The sequence below is a fragment of the Myotis yumanensis genome, unplaced genomic scaffold (assembly GCF_028538775.1).
Source record: "Myotis yumanensis isolate MYYU_CA2020_CCGP unplaced genomic scaffold, mMyoYum1.0.hap1 SCAF_1, whole genome shotgun sequence".
NCBI classification, from domain to species: Eukaryota; Metazoa; Chordata; class Mammalia; order Chiroptera; family Vespertilionidae; genus Myotis; species Myotis yumanensis.
The window spans coordinates 52,998,663-53,022,755 of record NW_027223752.1 but is presented as its reverse complement, the minus strand read 5'-3'; the positions used below and the strand labels follow the sequence as shown (position 1 = coordinate 53,022,755).

At 40.8% G+C, this 24,093-nt stretch overlaps 1 protein-coding gene across 2 annotated transcripts; it reads left to right on the top strand.

Moving 5' to 3' along the window:
- The first annotated feature begins 230 nt into the window (after positions 1–230).
- Positions 231–22,638, top strand: LACTB (lactamase beta). 2 transcript variants are annotated; one of them, XM_070421433.1, is made up of 6 exons: positions 241–704; positions 1,097–1,163; positions 5,591–5,781; positions 6,050–6,401; positions 8,163–8,328; positions 19,486–22,638. In XM_070421433.1, exons 1-6 carry the CDS (start codon positions 330–332, stop codon positions 20,015–20,017), a joined length of 1,683 nt encoding a protein of 560 aa, XP_070277534.1. In that variant the 5' UTR covers positions 241–329; the 3' UTR covers positions 20,018–22,638. The 2 variants fall into 2 exon arrangements, with proteins under 2 accessions (XP_070277541.1, XP_070277534.1); XM_070421440.1 differs by lacking the exon at positions 19,486–22,638 and having other exon boundaries at positions 231–704; positions 8,167–8,298.
- Positions 22,639–24,093: the final 1,455 nt, after the last annotated feature.

Below are 24,093 nucleotides of genomic sequence, written 5' to 3'. Positions count from 1 at the left end.
ACGGGACTGGGCGGGCTTCCCGAGCAGGTGGCACTGGATCCGAGAGGGTAAGAGGTGGGGAGAGACGACCAGTCTAGAGACCGGCCCGGGGAAGGACAGGAGGAAGGACTCGATGCGCTCGGCGCTCCGCCCTCGGGCGTCGACTGCTAGGGCCTGAGCGCGGTCGCCGCCCTCCGCGGGTCCTGTCCCTCCCTCCCATCCCTCCGTACAGTCCCTCCCCCTCCTCCCCCTCCTCCCCCTCCTTCCTCTCCTTCCCCTTTTCCTTCCCCAGCGCCTCTGCCGCCGCCCGGCGCGAGCGATCGCCGAGGCTGCGGGTCTCCGGAGACGCCATGTACCGACTCCTCTTGGCCGTGACGACCCGGGCCGCGACCCCGCGGGGCTGGGCCTGGGGTTGCGGGCGGCGCGGAGCCCACCATCGCGCGGGGTCCGGGCTGCCGCGGCTCGGGCCGGGCTGGGCCGGGGGCCTCGGGCTGGGGCTGGGGCTGGCGCTCGGGGTGAAGCTGGTGGGAGCGCTGAGGGGCGCCGCCCCCGCGCCGGCCCCCGCGGCCCCCGACCCCGACGCCGAGGCGTCGCCCCAGGCCGAGCAGCCGCCGCCGCGGGAGCAGCCCCTCGCCCCTCGGTCTCCGCAGACCCCGACGGCGTCCCCGCCCGGGCGCTACGCCCGAGCTATTGACAGCAGCCGGGACCTGCTGCACCGGATCAAGGTACCCGACGCAGGCGCCGGCGGCCGGGACCCGGGAGGGGGCCCCTCGGGGGTCATCTCCCCGGGCCGAGCCCACCCCAGCCTGGGCGACCCGCGGTCAGCTTCCGAGAAGGACTTCCCGTTTCCCGACCCTCCGGCCATGGTCAGACGCTTTGGGGGGTTGCCCAATTCGAGGAGGTCACCGCCCTTCCCTTTTCTGGGTGCCAATTCGGCACACCTCTCGGGCTAGCACAGAACTGCCGCCGAAGTGGGCGGGGCGCAGCCGGGGTGGGCGGGGCACACAGAGGGGCGTGTCGGGGCGGGGCCTGGAGACGCCCGGGTGACAGTGCCCGTGGCCCCGCGAGGTATTTCCTCGCGTCTCTGAACTGTCTGTTCCTTCCCCCTTCCTCTTAGGATGAGGTGGGCGCCCCTGGCATCGTGGTGGGAGTCTCTGTAGATGGAAAAGAAATCTGGTCAGAAGGTAGGCTCGGAAAAGTGTTCTTGTGCCAGGTGGTGAATGACATCTTGATGTTTTACTGCTTGGAGTGAATCTCATGAAATGCCCTTCGTGAAATTATCCATGTTGTGGAGAAAAATGTGTCCAACAGAATAATGTATCGAGTTTTCTATCCGTAAGATTTAAAATGTAACTAATGGGTAAGTTGGAGTCTTAAAAATGGCTTGTTTCTACACCCACTCTAAAAGGACTGGATTTATTGTTTTGAAAGTTGTATATAGAACAGCCTGTTAACTGCATGTTTGTAGATAACCCTTATCCTCCTTTCCTATATAATAAAAGGGTAATTAATATGCAAAACGACCAAAGCGGAATCAGCAGTCGCTATGATGCCCACTGACCACCAGGGGGAGCACTGCTCAGCCAGAAGCTCTGAGCCAGGCTCACAGCTGGCGAGCCCACTGTGGTGGCGGGAGCCTCTCCCACCTCTGGGGCAGTGCTAAGGAGCAGGGAGCCAAGGGGATAAGGAGCGAGGCGACTGGGACTGTGAGAGGGAGGTCCGACTGCTGGCTTAGGCCCGCTCCTCGTGGGGTCCTGGACTGTGGGAGGGGGCAGGGCAGGCTGAGAGACACTCCCGACCCCTCACCCCCCCCCCCCCCCGCCTCAGTGCAGGAATTTCATGCACCAGGCCTCTAGTGCAGCGGTTCTCAACCTGTGGGTCGCGACCCCTTTGGCAGTCGAACGACCCTTTCACAGGGTCACCTAAGACCATCCTGCATATCAGATATTTACATTATGATTCATAACCGTAGCAACATTACAGTTATGAAATAGCAACGAAAATAATTTTATGGTTGGGTCACAACATGAGGAGCTGTATTTAAAGGGCCAGAAGGTTGAGAACCACTGCTCTAGTGAGTAGATAAAAACATCAGAATTTTGTATTTTTCTTTTTTAATTCACTCAACAATTTGAGTCGCCTAGTCTGTAAAAGGCATTCCTGTCCTTAATGAGTTTATGATCTACTTTATTACTTTTTTTGAGTAGGCAGAGGTAGTAGCTATTTTTTGAAACAAAAAGCTAGAACCTTTGGGAAAGGGATTTCTAATCATTTTATGATACTTTTATCAAATCATATTTTACAACTTGATTTACTTCTTCATTCAACACAAATTGGTCCAACTGGTCATCCTAGGTTTTAAAGAACCATACTTTTAGGAAATGTTGTTTCAGACATTATTTAAATGAAGTAGTACTTATTTACTCTTACTATGGGGGCAGTAGGGAAGTGAATTTAAAGAAAAATGATTCTTCCTCCAAATATAGGTATAGCCTAATCTGTATGCCTGACTTATGAAAAATATTGTAACCAAAATTATATAAATGTCAGCTTTATGGGTGGGGGCTTTGTTTTTATGCAAATATTCTAGCATAATCCCTTTACAGTTTAAAAACAATCGTTGTACCCCCTTTTTTTTCTTTTCAGATGTCAGTTCTTTATATCTCTTAGGATTCTACTTTCAAATCAAACTTAATTTTTTTTTCAGAATGAGCTTTAAATTGGTGGTACATTATTGTGGGTTCCCCCCACCCCCCTGATTTGCAGCTAAAGTGGATTTGCAGGACCTCTTTTCACTTATTTTTAACTAGACAGGTATTTTCAGGAATTCAGTGGAAACTCGCTCAAGAATAAATATAATCTGAACAACAATGATGTTTTCTTTAAAGAATGAAGAGTAATTTATTAGAAATGTGGTATAACCAAATTGCTTAGATAAGCTAAGAAAAATTAGTGTTTGAATCAGATGGAAAATTACTATTCTGTACAAGGCACAATTCTGTTTAGTTATAAGGTTAAATTGTTAGACTTACTGTTGTCCGTGTTAAGACTTATCCCTTGCGATCACATTAGAAAGGAGAGGCAGCATGTGGGATAAGAATGCTCGTATTCGATGCGGCATAGGTAAACACCGGAAATTGCTTCCTCGAACAACCACTTCAAAAATACAACTAAAAGACAAAACGGACATCATCCAGAAGCACAGGAAGGCTGGCTGAGTGGAAATTCTACAACTAGAAGGAAAGAGAAAAGCACTGAGACTCAGAGGAGGTGTGGAAGTAAAGTGCAGAGGTATGGAGGTGCAGGTGGAAAGGGCTGGCAGCTGAGGACGTGGTTGTCTTTTTCAGTGGGGAGGGAGTCTCAAGCTCCCAACTGCTCTGAACTCCAGTTCCGGGTGAGTCTCTGGGGACCCAGACTCATACGGGGAGAAACTGGACTGTCTGGCATCGGTCAGAACTTGAGGGCGGGTTTCTCTCAGAGGTGCTTGCAGCAATTACCAGGACACTGAGACGCGGGGCCTCTTAGGGTAGAACTGGGGAGCAGCCATAGCTGCTTGCTCCACCCTGTTGATCCCCTGAGACCCCGCTTCACCCAAGCTGTGCACAGAGTCTTTTGCATATGAAAGGCCTGGCCCTTTGCAACCTGAAAATTACCTAACAAACTGCAGTTGAATCAGAGAGACCCAGAACTTCCAAAAGAAGGTCCAAGGCCCCACAACAGCTTGTATTGCTTCACAGCTGGGCCTCATCTGGGCACCTCCAAACCCCAAACAAAGAAGAGGAATCTCTCCATAGCTCCTGCTGGGTAGCCTCAGGAAGAGGCTAAATTAGCACCTCCTTAGAGATCCAAGAGCCAGTGTACCCAGAGGTCAGAGTGGGACCATCCAGATTACAACTCCTCAGATCCATAAGGGACACACTCAGGGGGCAGACTCAGTGAGCACCAAAGCCCCACTGAAGCAAGTCTTGCCCCTAAGGGTGTCTCCAGCTCAGAAGTTCTCCCACTGCAGACACAGCTGATTCTCATAGCCAATTGGCCTGGAGGTCAATTCCTCCCAGTGATACCTACAACAATCAAGGCTTAACTACAACAAGACTGTGCACAAAGCCCACAAAGGGGTGCACCAAGAGTGTCCACCTCAGGTAATTGGGAAGGCTGAGCCACTGGGCCCTATAGGACACCTAACACAGAAAGCCACTCTATCAACACAGGGAAGCATGAAAAATGCGGAGACAAAGAAACAAGTCACAAATGACAGAAATGGAGGAAAGCAAACTACAGGATATAGAGTTCAAAACCACACTTTTAAGGTTTTTCAAGAATTTTCTAGAAACCACCAATAAATTTGGTGAGACCCTCAAGAAATCTAGTGAGACCCTTGAGGTTATGAAAAAGGACCAACTAGAAATTAAGCATACACTGACTGAAATAAAGGATATTATGCAGAGTTCCAACAGCAGACTAGAGGATCGCAAGAATCAAGTCAAAGATTTGAAATATGAAGAAGCAAAAATCACCCAATCGGAAAAACAAAAAAGAAAAAAGAATCCAAAAATATGGAGATAGTGTAAGGAGCCTCTGGGACAACTTCAAGTGTACCAACATCTGAATTATGGGGGTGCCAGAAGAAGAGAGAGAGCAAGATATTGAAAACCTATTTGAAGAAATAATGACAGAAAACTTCCCCTACCTGGTGAAAGAAATAGGCTTACAAGTCCAGGAAGCGCAGAGAACCCCAAACAAAAGGAATCCAAAGAGGACCACACCAAGACACATCATAATTAAAATGCCAAGAGCAAAAGACAAAGAGAGAATCTTAAAAGCAGCAAGAGAAAGACAGTCAGTTCCTACAAGGGAGTACCCATACGACTGTCAGCTGATTTCTCAACAGAAACTTTGCAGACCAGAAGGGAGTGGCAAGAAATATTCAAAGTGATGAATAGCAAGAACCTACAACCAAGATTACTTTATCCAGCAAAGCTATCATTCAGAATTGAAGGTCAGATAAAGAGCTTCACAGATAAGAAAAAGCTAAAGGAGTTCATCACCACCAAACCAGTATTATATGAAATGCTGAAAGGTATCCTTTAAGAAGAGGAAGAAGAAAAAGGTAAAGATACAAATTATGAACAACAAATACACATCTATCAACAAGTGAATCTAAAAATCAAGTGAATAAATAATCTGATGAACAGAATAAACCAGTGAATATAATAGAATCAGGGGCATAGAAAGGGAGTGGACTGATTATTCTTGGTGTGGGGGGGAAGGGTTATGGGGGGGTATGGGAAGAGACTGGACAAAAATTGTACACTTATGGATGAGAACAGTGGGAGGCGGGGGTAAGGGCAGAGGGTGGGGTGGGAACCGGGTGGAGGGGAGCTATGGCGAGGAAAAAAGAGGAACAACTGTAATAATCTGAACAATAAAGATTTAATTTATAAAAAAAGAGACTTACCCCTTGCATGTTAAGTTTTCATTAACTTATAAAAGTGGAATATCTTTCTTTCAGATGAATATACAGGAAATTTTAAGATAGTATTATTTCAGTTTTTCAAGATTCCTTTGACTTTGAAGGTTATTAATGGTGACTTTTCACTTTTTTTCAAAGGCTTAGGCTATGCCGATATTGAGAACCGTGTACCATGCAAACCAGAGACAGTTATGAGAATTGCCAGTATCAGCAAAAGCCTTACCATGGTTGCTATTGCCAAATTGTGGGAAACAGGAAAACTTGATCTTGATATTCCAGTACAACATTATGTTCCTGAATTCCCTGAAAAAGAATATGAAGGTGAAAAGGTAATGAAACTCACAGTTCATTTTACAAGTGGCACGTTTAGTGGTTGAAAAGGTTGCATAGGATTCTTTGGTTTGTTTTAAATTATTGTTAATTTTTTTATCCAGATGATAATCGAGATTTTCTGAAATTTAAAACTAAAGATGTGTATATTACGTATTTTTTCAATAGCAGTTTAAAATGGAAAATATTACTGAGGCATTATTCCAAGGCTACTAACTTTTTATTATAGTTTAGTAATGTAATTAGTTTTCATGTTTTTACAATTAGGTTTCTGTCACAACAAGATTATTGATTTCCCATTTAAGTGGAATTCGTCATTATGAAAAGGACATGAAAAAGGTGAAAGAAGAGAAAGCTTATAAAGCCTTGAAGATGATGAAAGAGATGATGGAATCCGACCAAGGAAAAGAGTTAAAAGATAAAGGAGACAAAAATAATGAAAAGAATGACTTTGCTAAAGCTAAGACAGAGCAGGAGAATGAAGCCAAAGGCCGGAATTCCAAACCTGTCAAGAAAAAAAATGATTTTGAACAAGACGAATTGTATTTGAAAGAGAAGTTTGAAAATTCTATTGAATCCCTAAAATTATTTAAAAATGACCCTTTGTTCTTTAAACCTGGTGAGTGTTAATTCCCTCTCGTAGCAAACTCATCATTATTGAAGTGTTAATTTTCAGAAAATGGAAAATACCACCCTGAGTGCTTTAGATGTGGCAGATGATTGTGGCATGGATTTTGTTGTCAGTCCATTGCTTGCCTTTTGTCTGCATTTCTTAACAGTAGTTAAAAGCGTAGAGCATAGTTCCTGCCTAACATCCAGGCAGCTACTTGTTTAGATTTAGCCTCATGGAGGCTACCCAGTCATTTAGTAGATTCTAAATATCAAAATATTTGTAAAAGATTATGGAGAAATGTTGGAATAATAGTTCTCCAAACAAAATCTGGATCAAAGTGAATGTGATAATGTATTGCTAGTATCTTGTTTTTTAATTAGACTTCATTTTTTAAAATATATCTTTATTGATTTCAGAGAGGGAAGGGAGAGAGAGAGAGAAGAGAGAGAGAAACATCAATGATAAGAGAGAATCATTGATTGACTGCCTCCTGCATGTTCCCCACTGGGGATTGAACCTGCAACCCGGGCATGTGCTCTGACAGGGAATCAAACTGTGACCTCCTGGTTCATAGGTTGAAGCTGAATCACTGAGCCATGCCAGCCGGGCTTAGTTAGACCTTAAATTGCTCAACTTATTTTGTGCCTTCATTTCTTAAAGAAATCAGTGTTCATCAACTTAATTTTATTTCCAAAAATAACTAATATATAAAAATAACTCTTTGTTTTTGTATATTTTTTGGTATGATGCCTACTGAAACTACTTCATAGCTTTAAAGAAATTTACCATAGATTTTTAAATTCCATTTTCATATTAAAAGATGTTTCTACCATGAGTAGATATTACATAGGTATAACCAGTAACGGCAAAGAAATATGATTATGGATTTTGTCTTTAAAAATAAAGTTCTCACCCATTTTTAGTACAGATAGTATAATCTACATTTCCAGAATCCAAAATGAGATAAAGGTATATATTTGAATATGTATTTGTATTTTAATATGTATTTGAAATAAGGTTTTTATATCTATACTAGAGGTCTGGTGCATGGATTTGTGCACCGGTGGGGTCCCTGGGCTTAGCCTGTGCCCTCTCGCAATCCAGGACCCCTCAGGGGATGTCGAAGAGCTGGTTTTAGCTCGATCCCTGCAGGCCCCTGCAGGCCGGGCCTCTAGTATGCATATAAGATCTATGGTTAATCTCATCTCACCCTCTCCCCTTCCATCTGAGATGCTCCTGCACTGAGCATCTGCCCCCTGGTGGTCAGTGCGCATCATAGCTACTGGCCAATTGGCCAGTCGGCCGGTTGCTTAGGATTTTATATATATAGATATGTTTTATTAAAATAACTTATATAACTACTTATGCCTTAAGCAATAGGGAATAGGTACATTAGGAACAAGATAGTTGACTCAAAGAATCCAAATCTGTTTTTCTTTCTCTTCCTATTTTGTTGCCAGTTTGTAGAATTTCTATTATGTTTGAGGTAGGATCGTTTGCTTATTTTTTTATCATAGAAAGGAGTGGAGTAGATTCATGTGAAATTGTAAACATATTGATCATCATTTTATTCTTGTGTTAGGCACATGGAATAAGTAGGGCCATTACAGAGCTGACTAATATATCATCCATGATGTTTTATAAATGTTGAAGTAAAATATTCCAGTTTTAAGGTATATACCAGTTTTTAATGGAAAAGTATTTTACATATATTTAAATAATAATGAATCATTTTCTCTTTTTTTCTCCTTGCAATGATGTCTCAAGGTAGTCAGTTTTTGTATTCAACTTTTGGCTATACCCTACTGGCAGCCATAATTGAAAGAGCTTCAGGATATAAATTTTTGGACTATATGCAGAAAATATTCCATGAATTGGATATGCTGACAACTGTGCAGGATGAACACGAACCAGTGATTTACAACAGAGCAAGGTAAATGAATATTTTTTGGTGTGTCTGCCTATATCACATCTTAATACTATGTTATCAATTGAAACTCAAATTTTATCTTCTTTCCAAAATCAACTTGTCACATTTTGGAAGCTTTTCTACATGTCTGTTTTTCCATTTATAAAGTGTATTTGTAAAATATTCCCAAAATCCTTAGATGAAAGGCAGCAGTAATAATTTAACCACATCAATAATTAAACCAAAATTGCACCCATCATTGGCATCTATAATTTGCTCTTTAACCATCTCTTTTTCTTAAGTGTTTATAAACTAATGCTTTATTTATTTATCTTTTGTTATTTTTAATTGTTTTAACTTTTATTTTGAAATAATTTTATACTTATAGAAAAGTTATAAGAATAAGTTATAAGTATAAAGAATTTCCATATACTCTTCACCCAGATTCTACAAATGTTACCATTTTACCACATTTGCTTTATCTATCTATATGTTTTTGGTTTTCTTTTCTTGAACCATTTGAAAATAAGTTGCAGGCATGGTATGCCTTTACTGCAGTGGTTCTCGACCTTCCTAACGCCGCGACCCTTTAATACAGTTCCTCATGTTGTGGTGACCCCCAATTTCATTGTTACAAATGGAACATAATTAAAGCATAGTGATTAATCACAAAAACAATACGTAATTATATATGTTTTCCGATGGTCTTAGGCGACCCCTGTGAAAAGGTCATTCGACCCCCAAAGGGGTCGCGACCCACAGATTGAGAACCGCTGCTTTACTAGTAAATACTTAAATGTGCATTTTCTAAAAACCAGGATATTCAGGAAATTAACATTGACGCAATGCTTTTATCAAATCTGCAGGCCTTATTCACATTTTGCCAATTGTCCAAATAATGTTCTTTATAGCTGAACTGTCATGATGTCAGATTGTCCCATTATTGGTGATGGTGATTTTAATTGCTTTGTTGAGATGGTACCTGCCAGTTTTCTGCACTATGAAAATTTGAAAGTAATTTAATTGAAATATAGCAAGTGAAAAATTTATTGTAATTTTATTAGTAACCTGTAAAGGGGCATTGAGAGAAAATTTTGAAGCTAATGACTTTTCCATTTTACTCTAATTATTTGATTTGTTAGAAAAGTAAAATTTAATCAGCTGTTACCTGTTTCCAGTAGTACATGCTTTAAATGGTTTAATGGCACTTGAAATAGATGAAATGGTGGAATGTTTTTAGCTTTATCTTCCTATCTCCACACTAGTTTTGTTTAATCTTCTGTTGTATTTAAATTATCATTTTAAGTTAATCAGCTTATTTAAAGGACTTAAATGTGCATTGCTAGTCAGCCTGAAGGAGACTTTTTTTTGGACCTAAAAGAATTTGGGTTAGTAGCAAGCAATGAATTTTAATTTTTTTTTTTAAATGGCCTGTAGTTCTCAACCAGTTCAGAGACTCTTAGTGTTTTTTGGTGGGGGGGTTTTGTCCAACATTATATTTTACTGGAAAGTATAAGAAAAATTGACAAATGCCATAGGTTGTCAATTGAATCTAAAAAAGATTCTCTAATAAAGATGGCATAGATGCATGACCTTATTTTGATTTAGATCTAGGCATTTGATAATGAATGCCTAGACTTTTATATAAGGGAGAGGAGAAAATTATATATCATTGAGCTTCTTTTCTAAACTGAAAATTACGGATCTATGAATGTATAGACTGCAGAGCAGCTATCATTTGTTTGCTGTTTTCTTAATGAGTGATTAATTTATAACTAGCACAAAAATCAAAATATGGCATGTGATGAAGAGTTCATCTTATTTTAGCCCCCATGTTTTGTTTTGTTTTTTTAAAGGCAGTGGACTTCCATTTGTATTATAAAAGGTTCCTATCTGCTTTGGGTTTTTTCTTCAGATTTTGGTAGTACCCACTGGTGCTACAGGGGTGATTCATTTTAGTTAGATTAATGGACTGCAGAAATAAAATAGGTTGGAAGGATTGTTATCTAGGAAAATGTTCTGTCCATTTGCTTTGTTTTTATTTTAATTGATACATTATGTACTTGGGCCTATACAAGTCGTCTGTTGTGTGTTTTTTAATTCTCACCTGAGGACATATTTTACTGATTTTAGAGAGATAGAGATAGAGAGAGAGAGAAATGAGAGAGAGAGAGAGAAACATCCATGTATGAGAGAAACATCACCAATGGATTGTCTCCTGTACACACCTCAACTGGGGATCAAACCTGAAACCTAGGTATGTGCCCTGACAGGGGAATCGAACCAGCAACCTTTCTGAGCATGAGATGATGCTCCAACCAACTGAGCCACCTGCCAAGGCTTGCTTGCTTGCTTGCTTGCTTGCTTTTCTTTTTTCTTTCTTTGTAATAATTATTTAAAAGAGTTTAAAGGGACCACGTTTTTTCTTTTAGAGAGAGTTCAGGGAGTAAAACGAATCATTTCCATATAAGTATTTTTAAAAAGAAAACAGACAACCTTCACCCTGGCCGGTGTGGCTCAGTGATTAGAATGTCAGCTCATGCGGACTCCTTGGCCATAATCATAAAGTGAACATGTTTATGCTATCCTGACCAAATCTTTTAGAGTTATTGTATCCCAAATATTTATTGTCTTTATCACTTTTACATTTGTGTGTTTAAAATAGTGCTTCTCAGTGTCTGTCACCTGTTAAAGTATTTCCCCAGAATCCCACCCCAAAATACTATTTACATTTCTTTGTTCAGAATTTTAGCTACAGGCCACACTTAGCTGTATGGTAAAGCAGGCAGAGAGAGCCCTGGCCAGTGTGGCTCAGTTGGTTGAGCATCTGTCCCATGCACCAGAAGGTCGCTGGTGTCGATGTTTCTCTCTCTCCCTCCTCTCTCTAAAACATAAAACAATAAAAACATACTTTCTCTTCTTTTAATAATAATGCAGAGAGCCCTAACTGGTTTGGCTCAGTGGATAGAGCGTCAGCCAGCGGACCGAAAGGTCCCAGGTTCGATTCCGGTGAAGGGCATGTACCTTGTTTGTGGACACATCCCCAGTAGGAGGTGTGCAGGAGGCAGCTGATCGATGTTTCTCTCTCATCGATGTTTCTAACTCTCTATCCCTCTCCCTTCCTCTCTGTAAAAAACCAATAAAATATATTAAAAAAAAAAAAAAAAAGAATGCAGAGAAACTAGTTTTTAGCTGGGTACATTGCTCTCCTGAATAAAATTGGGTTGTGTGTTTTTTTTTAATGAAAGAATAGGAATATTGATTCTATGTATGCAAATAGGTATATTGACTCTGTATAGCAAGTACTAGTATATTCTGTATAGGCAAACAAACTAAATAACCCTTTAAGCAAATACCCACAAGGGAGTGGAGTAAATGTTCTTGCCACAGAAAGACACTCAGTTTGTTGATATGAGAATCCTTAGTCAATGCATTATCTTATTATTAGACTTTGTTTACATTTTCTATGCATCTGGCACAATACTTGCAACAAAAATCTCTTTTATAATTGGATGAGACCAAAACTAAACAGAATGTTTTCTGAAGTGTTTGCTGTATTTTGACAGTATAGATATAGTCTTTACTTTATGGTATTATCTTTTTTATTATTATTTATTGTCTTTATTTTCTAGATTATCTTCTAAAATTAAGTCTTGTTTCTTATGCCTTCAGCTGACAGACTCTAGTAGTAGATTCAATCCAGATGTTAAAGCTGAATGTTAAAGTGGGATTGGTTTTTATAATATGCATTTTAAGTTCTTTGGCTTTTTTAACTTCTCATAACAATAAAATACAAAGTAGTGCATAATTGTTTCTAAAGGCATTTAAGAAGTATTTAAAAAATAAAAGTATTAAAAATTTTTTTTAATATATTTTTATTGATTTCAGAGAGGAAAGGAGAGGAAGAGAGAGAGATAGGAACATCAATGAAGAGAGAGAATCATTGATTGGCTGCATCCTGCACTCCCCCTACTGGGGATCGGGCCTACCACCCAGGCATGTGCCCTTGACCAGAATTGAACCTGGGACCCTTCAGTCAGCAGGCTGACACTCTATCCACTGAGCCAAATCGGCTAGGGCAAAATAAAAGTATTCTGAATTTCTGAGTTTGTAGGTGTAGATTTCTGTGGTTATATAATGTTCTTGTGTAGAAGCTAGAGATTCTTAAGTAAGTAGGAAGAGGCTGCTTGTCATCTGGCATCATTCCATCAGTTATTCAGTTACAAAGGTAGCCCAGTTACTGACTGAAGAACTTATGTCTATATCCCATTCTTTTTAAAGCAGAAATTCCTTAAGAAATTAAAATAAATTTAATATCCAGCCGAACAAATTACTTTTATGAAAAGCCATTAGTTTGTCCTCTATGAAAAGGAATCAAAGGATTAAAGTCTAAAATCTATTTAAAGTTTAAAATTCTAGATTAAAGTCTGGAATTCTCCATAGTTTTGTATCTTAAAGGAGGAATGACTGAGGAGTTCTAATTTCCAACCTTGATATATGTGGTTTGAAATGCTTTACACAAAGCTGATTATTAGCCAAAATATACTGGTAGTTCTCTCCTCATTTACCGACATGGAGTTCATGCTAAGAACTATGTTTCTCAATAAGAAAATGTATTTCTGTTGCCAGTGGGGAGCTTTCTGTGTCCCCAACAGTTGCCCGTGAAAGTGGGGTTCTTGCGATGTCACAAGAAAAGGAGTTTTCTGAGACTTGCACAGGAGAACGAGTGGCATTTATTTGCATGAAATTACATCCCTGAGTTTCCAAGGCTCCGTTTCCCTTTGTCCTGCCAAGGAAGAAGTCCAGCTGTGTCTTTAGCAGGGCCAGGATTAAAGCCGTTGCCCAGAGTTTCCGTTCCATATTTGCATAATCCAATCCAGCATTGGGCTAGTTTAGCTTGTGTTCCCAGCTGCAGTTCATCCGTCCATTGAGTTTAGGATCCCCATGGCCATGGGCCATGTGGCCTATAGGACCACATAGCTATGGAGGGAACACTGGCAAATGCAAGGACGCAGGAGCAAAACCAGAGGAACCAGAGAGCCACAAAAGCTAAGAGAGAGAGAGAACTCCTTTGTCTGGGGGGTTATATATTCCAAAATTTTCACAGGCTTGCATAGGCTCCATCCCCTCTAGACAATGATCTCTGTTCCATCCCCTCTAGACAATGATCTCTAACAGGCACCCAACCTTACTTCGCATGCACCCATCTCCCCTTTGTCCAGTCTCTTCCCCCAGTAATCTGCAGGGAATGGGCCAGGTGGTTCCCTGGGGAGTATAAAGTTGCAGCTTCCTGGTGAAGCTGCCCAGATGGCCAAGCTTATAATGTCTGGCCTCTCTTTTGCTACTTTCTATTATTAATAACCAGAGGCACAGTGCATGACATTTGTGTACTGGGGGAGGGTCCTCAGCCTGGCCTGCGCCCTCTCGCAGTCCGGGACCCCTTGGGGGATGTCCATCTGCCGGCTTAGGCCCGCTCCCCGAGGGGTCCTTAGTGCTGCCGCAGAGGTGGGAGAGGCTCCCACCACCTCTGCTGTACTCACCAACTGTGAGCCCGGCTCAGGGCTTCTGGCTGAGTGGTGCTCCCCTGGTCAATTTGCATATTCGCCTTTTATTATATAGAACTAGAGGCCCAGTACACAAAAATTTGTGCACTCGGCAGGGCCTGTGCCCTCTCGCAGTCTGGGACCCGTCAGGGGATGACCACCTGCTGGCTTAGGCCTGCTCCCCGGGGGATTGGGCCTAAGCTGGCAATCAGACATCCCTCTGGCAGCCCAGCAGCCCTCGGGGGATGTCCACTTGCCAGCGGGGAGCAGACCTAAGCTGCAGTCGGACATCCTTAGCGCTGCTGAGGAGGCAGGAGAGGCTCCCACCACCGCCGCCGTACTGGCAGCCATCAGCCTGGCTTGTGGCTGAGCAGAGCTCCCCCATGTGGGAGCACACTGACCACCAGAGGGCAGCTCCTGCATTGAGCGTCTGCCCCCTGGTGGTCAGTGTGTGTCATAGTGACCAGTCATTCCCAGTTTTTCTGCTGTTAGGGTCAGTTTGCATATTACCTTTTTACTATATAGGACAGAGGCCTGATGCACGGGTGGGGGCTGGCTGGTTTGCCCTGAAGGGTGTCCCGGATCAGAGTGGGAGTCCCGCTTGGGTGCCTGGCCAGCCTGGGTGAGGGGCTGATGGCTGTTTGCAGCTGGTCACACCCCCTTCAGAGTGGGGATCCCCACTGGGGTACCTGGCAAGTCTTGGTGAGGGGCTGAGGGCCATTTTCAGGCTGGCTGGCGACTGAAGCTCCCAGCCTTTCCTTTTTTTCTTTTTTTTTCTTTTTTATTCTGGGATTTATTTACCTTCTATAATTGAAACTTTGTTGCCGTCACTGGAGCTGAGAGCCGGGCTCCTGCTCGCTCCAGCTCTGAGGCCATGGCCTGCTGAAAGCAGGTATCTGGGGTTTGTTTAGCTTCTGTAATTGAAACTTTGTTGCTTTCGGAGCTCAGAGCCGGGCTGCAGCAGGCGGGGAACCTTGGCTTCCTCCATCACTGGAGCAACCAAGCCTCCTACTCAAGCCTCCTACTCGCTTCAGCTGCGTGGCTGCCAGCCGCCATCTTGGTTGGGTTAATTTGCATATCATGCTGATTAGCCAATGGGAGGTGTAGCGAAGGTATGGTCAGTTACCATGTTTGTCTATTATTAGATAGGATTAGCTAATTACAGTAGTGACATTTCTATTATTTGGCTTCTTTTAGATTTGATTGGCTTGGAATTCCAAGTGTAATCAGTGTTTAGGCAGAATGTTAGAGTTTAGCGTCTTATTGTATATAAGAGTTGAGGGCAAGAGAGTCAACCAAGATTTTAATGGAGAGGAAAATATGAGGAGGTTTAGAGGAGATTCATTTAGATTTATTCCTTTTGAGACATGAAAAGACCACATATCAAGTCATTGGTTCTCAAGAGAGCATATTAAGATTCTCTGCAGACTTTCTTTAAAAAAAAAAAAAAATATATATATATATATATATTGATTTCAGAGAGGAAGGTAGAGAGAGATAGAAACATCTATGATTGGCTGCCTCGTGCATGTCCCACACTGGGGATTGAGCCCACAACCCGGGCATATGCCTTGACTAGGAATAGAACCATGACCCTCTGTTTCATAGGTTGATGCTCAACCACTGAGCCACGCTGGCCGGGCTGTAGACTTTTTCTTTTAATCTTTAAAGCACATACCTATGGCCACCCCTGCTTCATTCAATATTATGACTTTGGCTTTTAGGGGACATATAAGAATCTTGAAGGAAGAAAGAGGAGTTACTTTTCAAACTATGCCCCCAGTCCCTCCAAAGTTATGAATTTTTAAGGGAGGATATAATTTTGGGAGGTAGGAGGTCCAGAGGTGAGTCTGATAAACAACTTTCCTGCCCTTCTCCAAAACCAGTTGTAAATTTGGAACGGGTTGTGGTACAGGTACAAATTTATAGTTATCTCCATAGAAGAAAATTTACAGTTATCTCCACTAGTGTTTGGAGGAGTATATGGGATTAGAACTAGAAAAGAGAGCTCAGAGCAGAATTGTGTGAGGGGAGTGTCAGGGAAGTGCTGGTTAATAGTGCTACATGGGGGCAAATAGGATGAGAACTGTAAAAGGGAATTAGAAGATCCTTGATGACCCATAAGAGATCTTCTAATTTAGTTGTGATGGGAGAACAGCAGCCAGATTAGAAGGAATTGAATGAATGCAGAAGGTGAGTGCATGGAAACAGCAGGTGTAGACTAGACTGTTTTACATAGTTGGGCAGTAAATGAGAGAGAAAGGACAGTTAACTGGAAGATGTAACAAGGATAAAAAGATAAAAGTGTTGTTGTTTTGCCCTGCCTGGGTGGTTCATTTGTTTGGAGAATCATCCCATACACCAAAAGGTTGTGGGTTCAATTCCTGATCAGGGCACATACCTACTTTGGGGATTCAATCCCTGTTTGGGGAACGTATGAGAGGCAACCCATTGATGTCTGTCTCTCTTTCTCCCTTTCTCCCTTCTCCACCTAATATTCAATTAAAAGATTTTAAAAATATATCCTTGGGTAAGGATTTTTTAAAAATATATTTTATTGATTTTTTACAGAGAGGAAGGGAGAGGGATAGAGAGTTAGAAGCATCGATGAGAGAGAAACATTGATCAGCTGCTTCCTGCACACTCCCCACTGGGGATGTGCCCGCAACCAAGGTACATGCCCTTGACCGGAATCGAACCTGGGACCCTTCAGTCCGCAGGCCGATGCTCTATCCACTGAGCCAAACTGGTTAGGGCGGGTGAGGATTTTTTAAAAGATAAAAAAAGATAAAAGTTTTTCCCCCGCTTAGGATCTAGGAAACTAGAGCATTTTGGAACTAAGGTGAAGGAGTCAAAGTTCCCAGCATAGCACAGAAAGTCTTGCAGCATACGGGAGAATGGACCATTGTGTGGGACTTTTCCATGCACCACAGGACATTTAGGAACTTTGGGCCCCTATCTATTAAATGTCAGTAAAATCCTTCTAATAACTGTGACCACTGAAAAAAAATGCCTCCAAAATGTTTGCTTATGGGGTTGGTACTGCCTCTGTTGAGGACCATTGATTGTGTTCTAGGCCATGGTAGGAAAGTTGGATTTTATTATCATTACAGTGGTAGCCATTGGAGGGTTTCCAATGGATGGGAGAAGGAGGAGACAATCTCAGGCTTCTGCATGGAGAATGGACTGCAAGGAGATAAATCATCTTGGGGGTATAACTGATGGAGCAAAGTTTAGAGGCAAAGATGTAGATCGTGGAATTAGTCTTAAAAATAACAGGGACATTTCTTAAGTGACAAGGGAAGGAAAAAATGGATGATGATGTAAATACCTTTTGAGATAAAGATTGGAGTTTCTAGCTCACTTTGGATGGTCTCAATCTTTTCAGTAAAACAAAAGGTACAGTTATCTGCTGATTGGGCCTGAGGTAGAGTAGAGGGCTAAGAGTGGAAGAGATTGGGAATGGCTATTATGAAGAATATACCAGGGAATAACCAGGAAGAGAATGAAAAGATTTGATAACAGCAGTCAAGACCCTTAGCAAGAGTACGAATTGGTATCAGTCACCTTTGTTAGATGAATTTCTATAGCCTTTCTTGGCAGATAATGGAGCCAAGGAAAGGGTTGCCTATATGTATTCAGGGTTGGTCAGAAGAGTGAGGAACCTAAAGGAGCTAGTAAGATGGCAGCTGAAGTAGTTGAAATGGCTGATGGTTTAGTTCAGGTTAGGACAGAAAATCCGGTGAAATCAGTAGGAACAAAAAACCTGGGGAGATGGAAGAGCCGGGGGACTAGATGGAGGGGAATAGACGGAGGTCACAGGGAGGGCAGAGAGCAGGTTCATTGAAGGGCTCAAAGAATCGAAGTCATAGGAAGAAATTTCTGAGTCTGAGACCTTAGAGATAAAACAGTTCAGCGTGATGGTGAGATCCAGGTCTGACAGGGCTTTGCACAGCCAACATAGAAGGAAGCAAGATCGTCAGAGTGAGACAGTCACAAACCAAAAACCTAAGAGCATCATTTTATTATGAATCTTGAAAGAAAGGATTCTCCTGAGCCAAGTTTCATTTTTTGTTTAATTATTTTGTGACTTCATTTTTTTTACCTCATTTATGTTACAGCCTCCTCACATTAGCATAGAAACCTCATGAGGTCAGACACTGTCTCTTTTGTTTAACACTTTATCCCAGCATCCAAACAGTCCCTGCCACAGAGTGAGTGCTCCACAGTAATTGTTGAATGCATGAGTAAATAATAACTATCATTTATTAAGTACCTGCCAGAAATATGCAGTGTTTCATACATATCTTCCTAACTCTGCAAATAGATATTTTTGTCCTCATTTTACAAGATAGGATGCTAAAGCAGTGAATAGGAATGCCATACTGCCTGGGTTTAAATTCACACTCTGCCACTTACAAGCTGTGTGAATGTGGTGTAAGCTATGAGAGTATAAGCTATTTATACTCTCCGGGTCTCAGTTTCCTCATCTATAAAATAGGAATTAAAATAGTACCTATCTCCTAATGTTGTTACAAAAATAAATTAGTTCATATTTATGTAGTTCTTAGAACAATGCTTGGCACATAGTAAGAACTGTATAAGTGTTTGTTAATCAAATAAAATAAGCATAGATAGAAAGGGTGAGATTATGGTCCAGACTGAGGTTTGCTGACTCCAGCTTCTACACCAAGAAAGTACCACATCACATCATTATATATGGTATTTCTATGGTACTTTTAGCCAAGAGAACTAGTCTCCTTACAAATATTAATCTTATTTCTAAGCATCTTTTAAAAATATATTTTATTGATTTTTTAGAGAGGAAGGGAGAGGGATAGAGAGTTAGAAACATCAATGAGAGAGCAACATCGATCAGCTGCCTCCTGCACACTCCCGCAACCACGGTACATGCCCTTGACCGGAATCGAACCTGGGACCCTTCAGTCCGCAGGCTGATGCTCTATCCACTGAGCCAAACTGGTTAGGGCTTATTTCTAAACATCTTGATGTGTACACTTTTACTTATAAAGTTCATGTGTGGCACATGATTCACTAAGTCTAAGGACTCTCTGCCAAACCATAAGTGTTTCTGCATATGCATGAGGTAAATATATCATGTGTAATCGTTTTTTAAAATTTATTTCAGAGAGGAAGGGAGAGGGAGAGAAAGAAATGTCAATGATGAGAGAGAATCATTGATTGGCTGCCTCCTGCATACCCCCTAGTAGGGATCAAGCCTACAACCTGGGCATGTTCCCTAACCAGGAATCAAACCATGACCTCCTGGTTCATAGGTCAACACTCAACCACTGAGCCATGCTGACCAGGCATGTGTAATCTTAATCATTAAATTTTTTGCAGTTATTTAAAGTTTGATACACTCAATATGGGCAAACATGACAATAGAAAAAACAACCCACTTTCGATGCTTTAAGTCACAAGGCAATTAGACTACTCAGTTATTTGTATTTCATTAAGATCTGAATTATACTGAAAATTAGTGGTTAGTTCCTGAGAATGTGTGATTACTACAATAAAATGCAGTCTGTCTCGTGTACATTTTCCTATTCGTTTTCATGTGTAAAGTCAACAATAGACTATTAAATTTTTAATCACCATTCTTATTTTATTTTAGATTTTATGCTTACAATAAAAAGAGACGTCTTGTCAACACACCTTACGTGGATAACTCCTATAAGTGGGCTGGTGGTGGATTTCTGTCTACAGTGGGTGACCTTCTGAAATTTGGGAATGCAATGCTGTATGGTTATCAAGTCAGGCTGTTTAAGAACTCAAATGAAAACCTTTTGCCTGGATATCTCAAACCAGAAACCATGGTTATGATTTGGACACCAGTCCCTAACACAGAGATGTCTTGGGATAAAGAGGGGAAATATGCAATGGCATGGGGTGTTGTGGAAAAGAAGCAAACATACGGCTCTTGTAGGAAGCAGCGGCATTATGCCTCACATACCGGAGGTGCCGTGGGTGCCAGTAGTGTCCTGCTCATCCTTCCTGAAGAACTGGATGCAGAATCTGTATGTAACAAGGTTCCTCCAAGGGGAGTAGTTGTTTCCATCATATGTAACATGCAGTCTGTAGGACTCAATGGCACTGCTTTAAAGATTGCCCTGGAATTTGATAAAGACAGATCAGACATACCTTAACGTCACAGGTGCAAAATGAACTGTTTTGCTTTTTTAAACGTTAACTAAAGTTCCAAAAAACATGAGGTTTTTAAGAATAAATTTGTAATATAGTATAATTGAATACAGAAAATATGTACCTCTAATTGTTTTAATTTTGTAATTGTCTTTTATTGTAGGGTTAGTTCTTTATACTCAGGGAAGTAACAATATTGTATTTACTTTTTGAAAAAAAGTTAATTCTTGAAATAAAATATTCTGATAAAAATATATACTTTTTGAATGTGTAAAATAGAGAAAATCTCATTCAGTAGGAACCTTCAAATACTGCTTTTTTTCCTTTTTAAAAAATCCATCCCCTCACCACCTCCCCTTTGATAACCACCAGCTTGTTCTCCATATCTATGAGCCTGTTTTGTTTTGTTTATTTAGATTTGTTTTGGTTTATTTGGATTCCACATATAAGTGGAATCAAATAGTGTTTATATTTCTGTGTTATTTATTTCACTTAGCATAATACCATCTAGGTCCACCCATGTTGTTGCAAATGGCAAGATTTTGTTCTTTTTTATTGCTGCATAATGTTCTATTGTACATATATGCCACTTCTTTATCCACTCATCTATCAATGGATACCTAGGTTGCTTCCATATCTTGGCTATTGTAATTAAGGCTGAAATGAACATAAGGGTGTATAGATCTTTTTGAATTAGCTTTTTTATTTTATTTGGATAAATACCCAGAAATGAAAGTGTTGGGTCATATGGCAGCTATATTTTTAATTTTTTGAAGAATCTCCATAGTTTTCCATAGTGGGTGCACCAATTTACAATCCCACCAATAGTGCACAAGGGCTCCTTTTTCTCCACATGCTCGTTTTTTTATATTTTAATGATAGCTATTCTGACTGCTTCGAGATAATATCTCATTGTGTTTTTGATTTGCATTTCCTTGAAGATTAGTGATGCTGAGCATCTTTACATATGTCTGTGGGCCATGAGTATGCCCTCTTTGGAGAAATGGCTACTTGTTCCGCTGCCAACTTTTTAATTGGATTATTTGGGAAGAGGGGATTTAGCATTAAGTTGTATGAGTTCCTTATACATTTTGGAGTTTAACTCCTTATCAGATGTATCACTTATGAATATCTTCTCCCATTCAGTAGGTTGTCTTTTTATTTTGTTGGTGTTTTTCTTCACTATGTAAAAACTTTTCAGTTTAATGTAGTCCCTTTTGTTTACTTTTTGTTTGTTTGTTTACCTTGCCCAAGGAGACATATCCAAAAAGATATTGCTAAGACCATCAAAGAATTTTTTTTAGGGTTTTATTTATTTATTTTTTAGTTTAAATTCTTTATTGTTTAAAGTGTTAGTATATATATATATTTTTTTAATTTTGTTTTATTGCTTAAAGTATTACAAAGAGTATTACATATCTCTCCTTCTCCCACACCTTGACATTCCCCTGGCCCCCCCTACCCCTCAGTGTCTTATGTCCATTGGTTATGCTTATATGCATGCATACAAGTCCTTCGGTTGATCTCTTACCCCCCTCCCGCCCCCAACCCTCCCCAGCCTTCCCGCTGTAGTTTGACAGTCTGTTCGATGCTATTCTGCCTCTGTATCTATTTTTGTTCATCAGTTTATAAGGACCATCAAAGAATTTACTGCCTATGTTTTCTTCTAGCATTTTTATGGTTTCGGGTCTTACATTTAAGTCTTTAATCCATTTTGAGTTTATTTTTGTACATGGTGTAAAAAGTTGGTCCAATTTATTTTTGTACTATTTGTCCAGTTTTCCCACTGCCACTTATTGAAGCAACTATCTTTACCCTCATTGTATAGTCTTTCCCCCTTTGTTGTAGATTAGTTGACCATATCAGTGAAGATTTATTTCTGGACTCCCTATTCTAGTCCATTGATCTATTTTTATGCCAGTACCATACTGTTTTGATTATTGTAGCTTTGTAATATAGTTTAAAATCAGGCTTGACTGGGGCTAGAGGATCTGATTCCAAGATGGCTCACCCATGTGGCTATAGGTACGCGGGCTTACTTACTGGATTTTGGCAGGAGGTCTCAGTTTTTCATCACATGAGTCTCTCCAAGGGATGCTTGGCTATTCCATGGCTTCCTTCAGATTGCGTGAAGAGTGAAAAAGGCAAAAGCCACACTGTATTTTATAATCCAGAATTGGAAATCATATACCATCATTTATGCCAAATTCTGTCGGTCACACAGACCAACCCTGATTCAATTTGAGAGATGACTACACAAAGGCTAAATACCAGAGGTAGGGGTCATTGAGAGCTATCTTGGAGACTGGCTCCACAAATAGCTTATTGTAGTGTGGACATACGGGAAATTTTGTTCTAACAGCCATGGGTGTGTATATTGGAGACTAAACTGAATTCAGAAAATTTCAAAAGGAAATCGTTTTTTATACACTCTAATAAAAGGGTTTTCTATCATTCTGAGCCCTAAGCCTGTTTCTTCACTTTCCACTTCAATATATAAAGGTAAATAGATGAACATCTCTAAGCTGGTTGAAATATGAAAAAAGCTGCTTTCTAAAACGGATCCATTTCACCTTTTTTTCTTGCTTCTCCTGATCTGTAGACCTTGTATTCATGTATGTAAACTTTTTCAATCCATGCTCTCTTTGATAAATATAAAAATGTCATACCTTCCTTTAATGTTATTTTAAATTTTAAACATTAGATATGTGACTAAAAGCAAATCAAATATAATGGTAATTTTTAAAATTAATTGGGGTAATACTGGTCAGTAGGGTCATACAGGTTTCAAGTGTACATTTCTATGATACATAATCTGTATATGGCATTGTGTGCCCACCACCCAAAGTCAAACCATTCTCCATCACCATATATTAGGCCCCCTTTATCCTTTATTCTCCCCATCCCCCTTTTCTCCTTTGCAACGTGGTTTAGCCGCTCTTCCCAGCCAGTGGTGGAACCTGTTTGTCCACGCCCTTGAATGTGGGCTGACTTTGTGGCTTCTCTGCCCCCCAGAATGTGGTGGAAATGATGATGCACAAGTTCCAGAGCGTAGGCTTTAGGAGGCCTTCAAGCTTGTTTTCACCCTCTAAGAACACTGCCCCAGGGCTGCCATGGAACACAGAAGCTCCAATAGCTTCCTGGAACAGGGAGGCCACGTGGAGAACTGAGGTGCCCCAGCTGCCAGCCAGCACCAGCTGCCAGCTATGTGACTGAAGCCATTTTGGACCTTCCAAACCAGTTGAGCCTCCAGCTGACTGCAGCCGCGTGAGTGAGTCCAACCCACAGAATCATGAGAAATAATAAATCATCATTATTTTAAGCTACTACAATTTGGGGTGGCTTGCTTTGCAGCAATAGTTAACACAACTATACTCTGGTGTGATAACAGGTGTGTAAATAATTTGGGCGAAAAAGTAGAACTTGAGAGTACTTGAATAGATAAGATCCTTTTATTTAAATAAACACTTAAAAAAAAAAGTAATCCTCACCCAAGGACATGCTTAGAGAGAAGGAGAGAGAAGCATCCACATGAGAAAGACCAATCAGCTGCCTCCAGGGATTGAACCAGCAACCTAGGTACGTGCCCTGAGCAGCAATCGGTACTGCAACCTTTGGATGCATGGGACAACACTCAGCCAACTGGGCCACTCTGACCAGGCTAAATTCTATTAACAGCACTCTGTGTCAGGCATTGTGCTAAGCATTCTATATATGTTGTCTCATCTTTATCTTCAAAACAACCCTATTAAGTAGAAATTAATAACCTCCTTTTGCTCAAGATCACACAACCATTGACCATTTGAACTTGTTTCAAACCCAGGTATACCCGACTCTAAAAATTGTTTAACCATTACCTTGCCTTCCCATAAGAAAGAAAAAGTCTCAAATAATTTACAGATCCAATAAAAGGCACAAAAATAAATATATATTGGGATTTGAATTAGTAAATCTGGCTGCAAATAAAAAAATGACACCTTTTACATTAATATACAAATTAATATGAAGGATGACATAGTAGAGTCATGCTTTTATGCATCTCCTCTGTTAAATACATAACATGATATATAAAGTGGGAAAT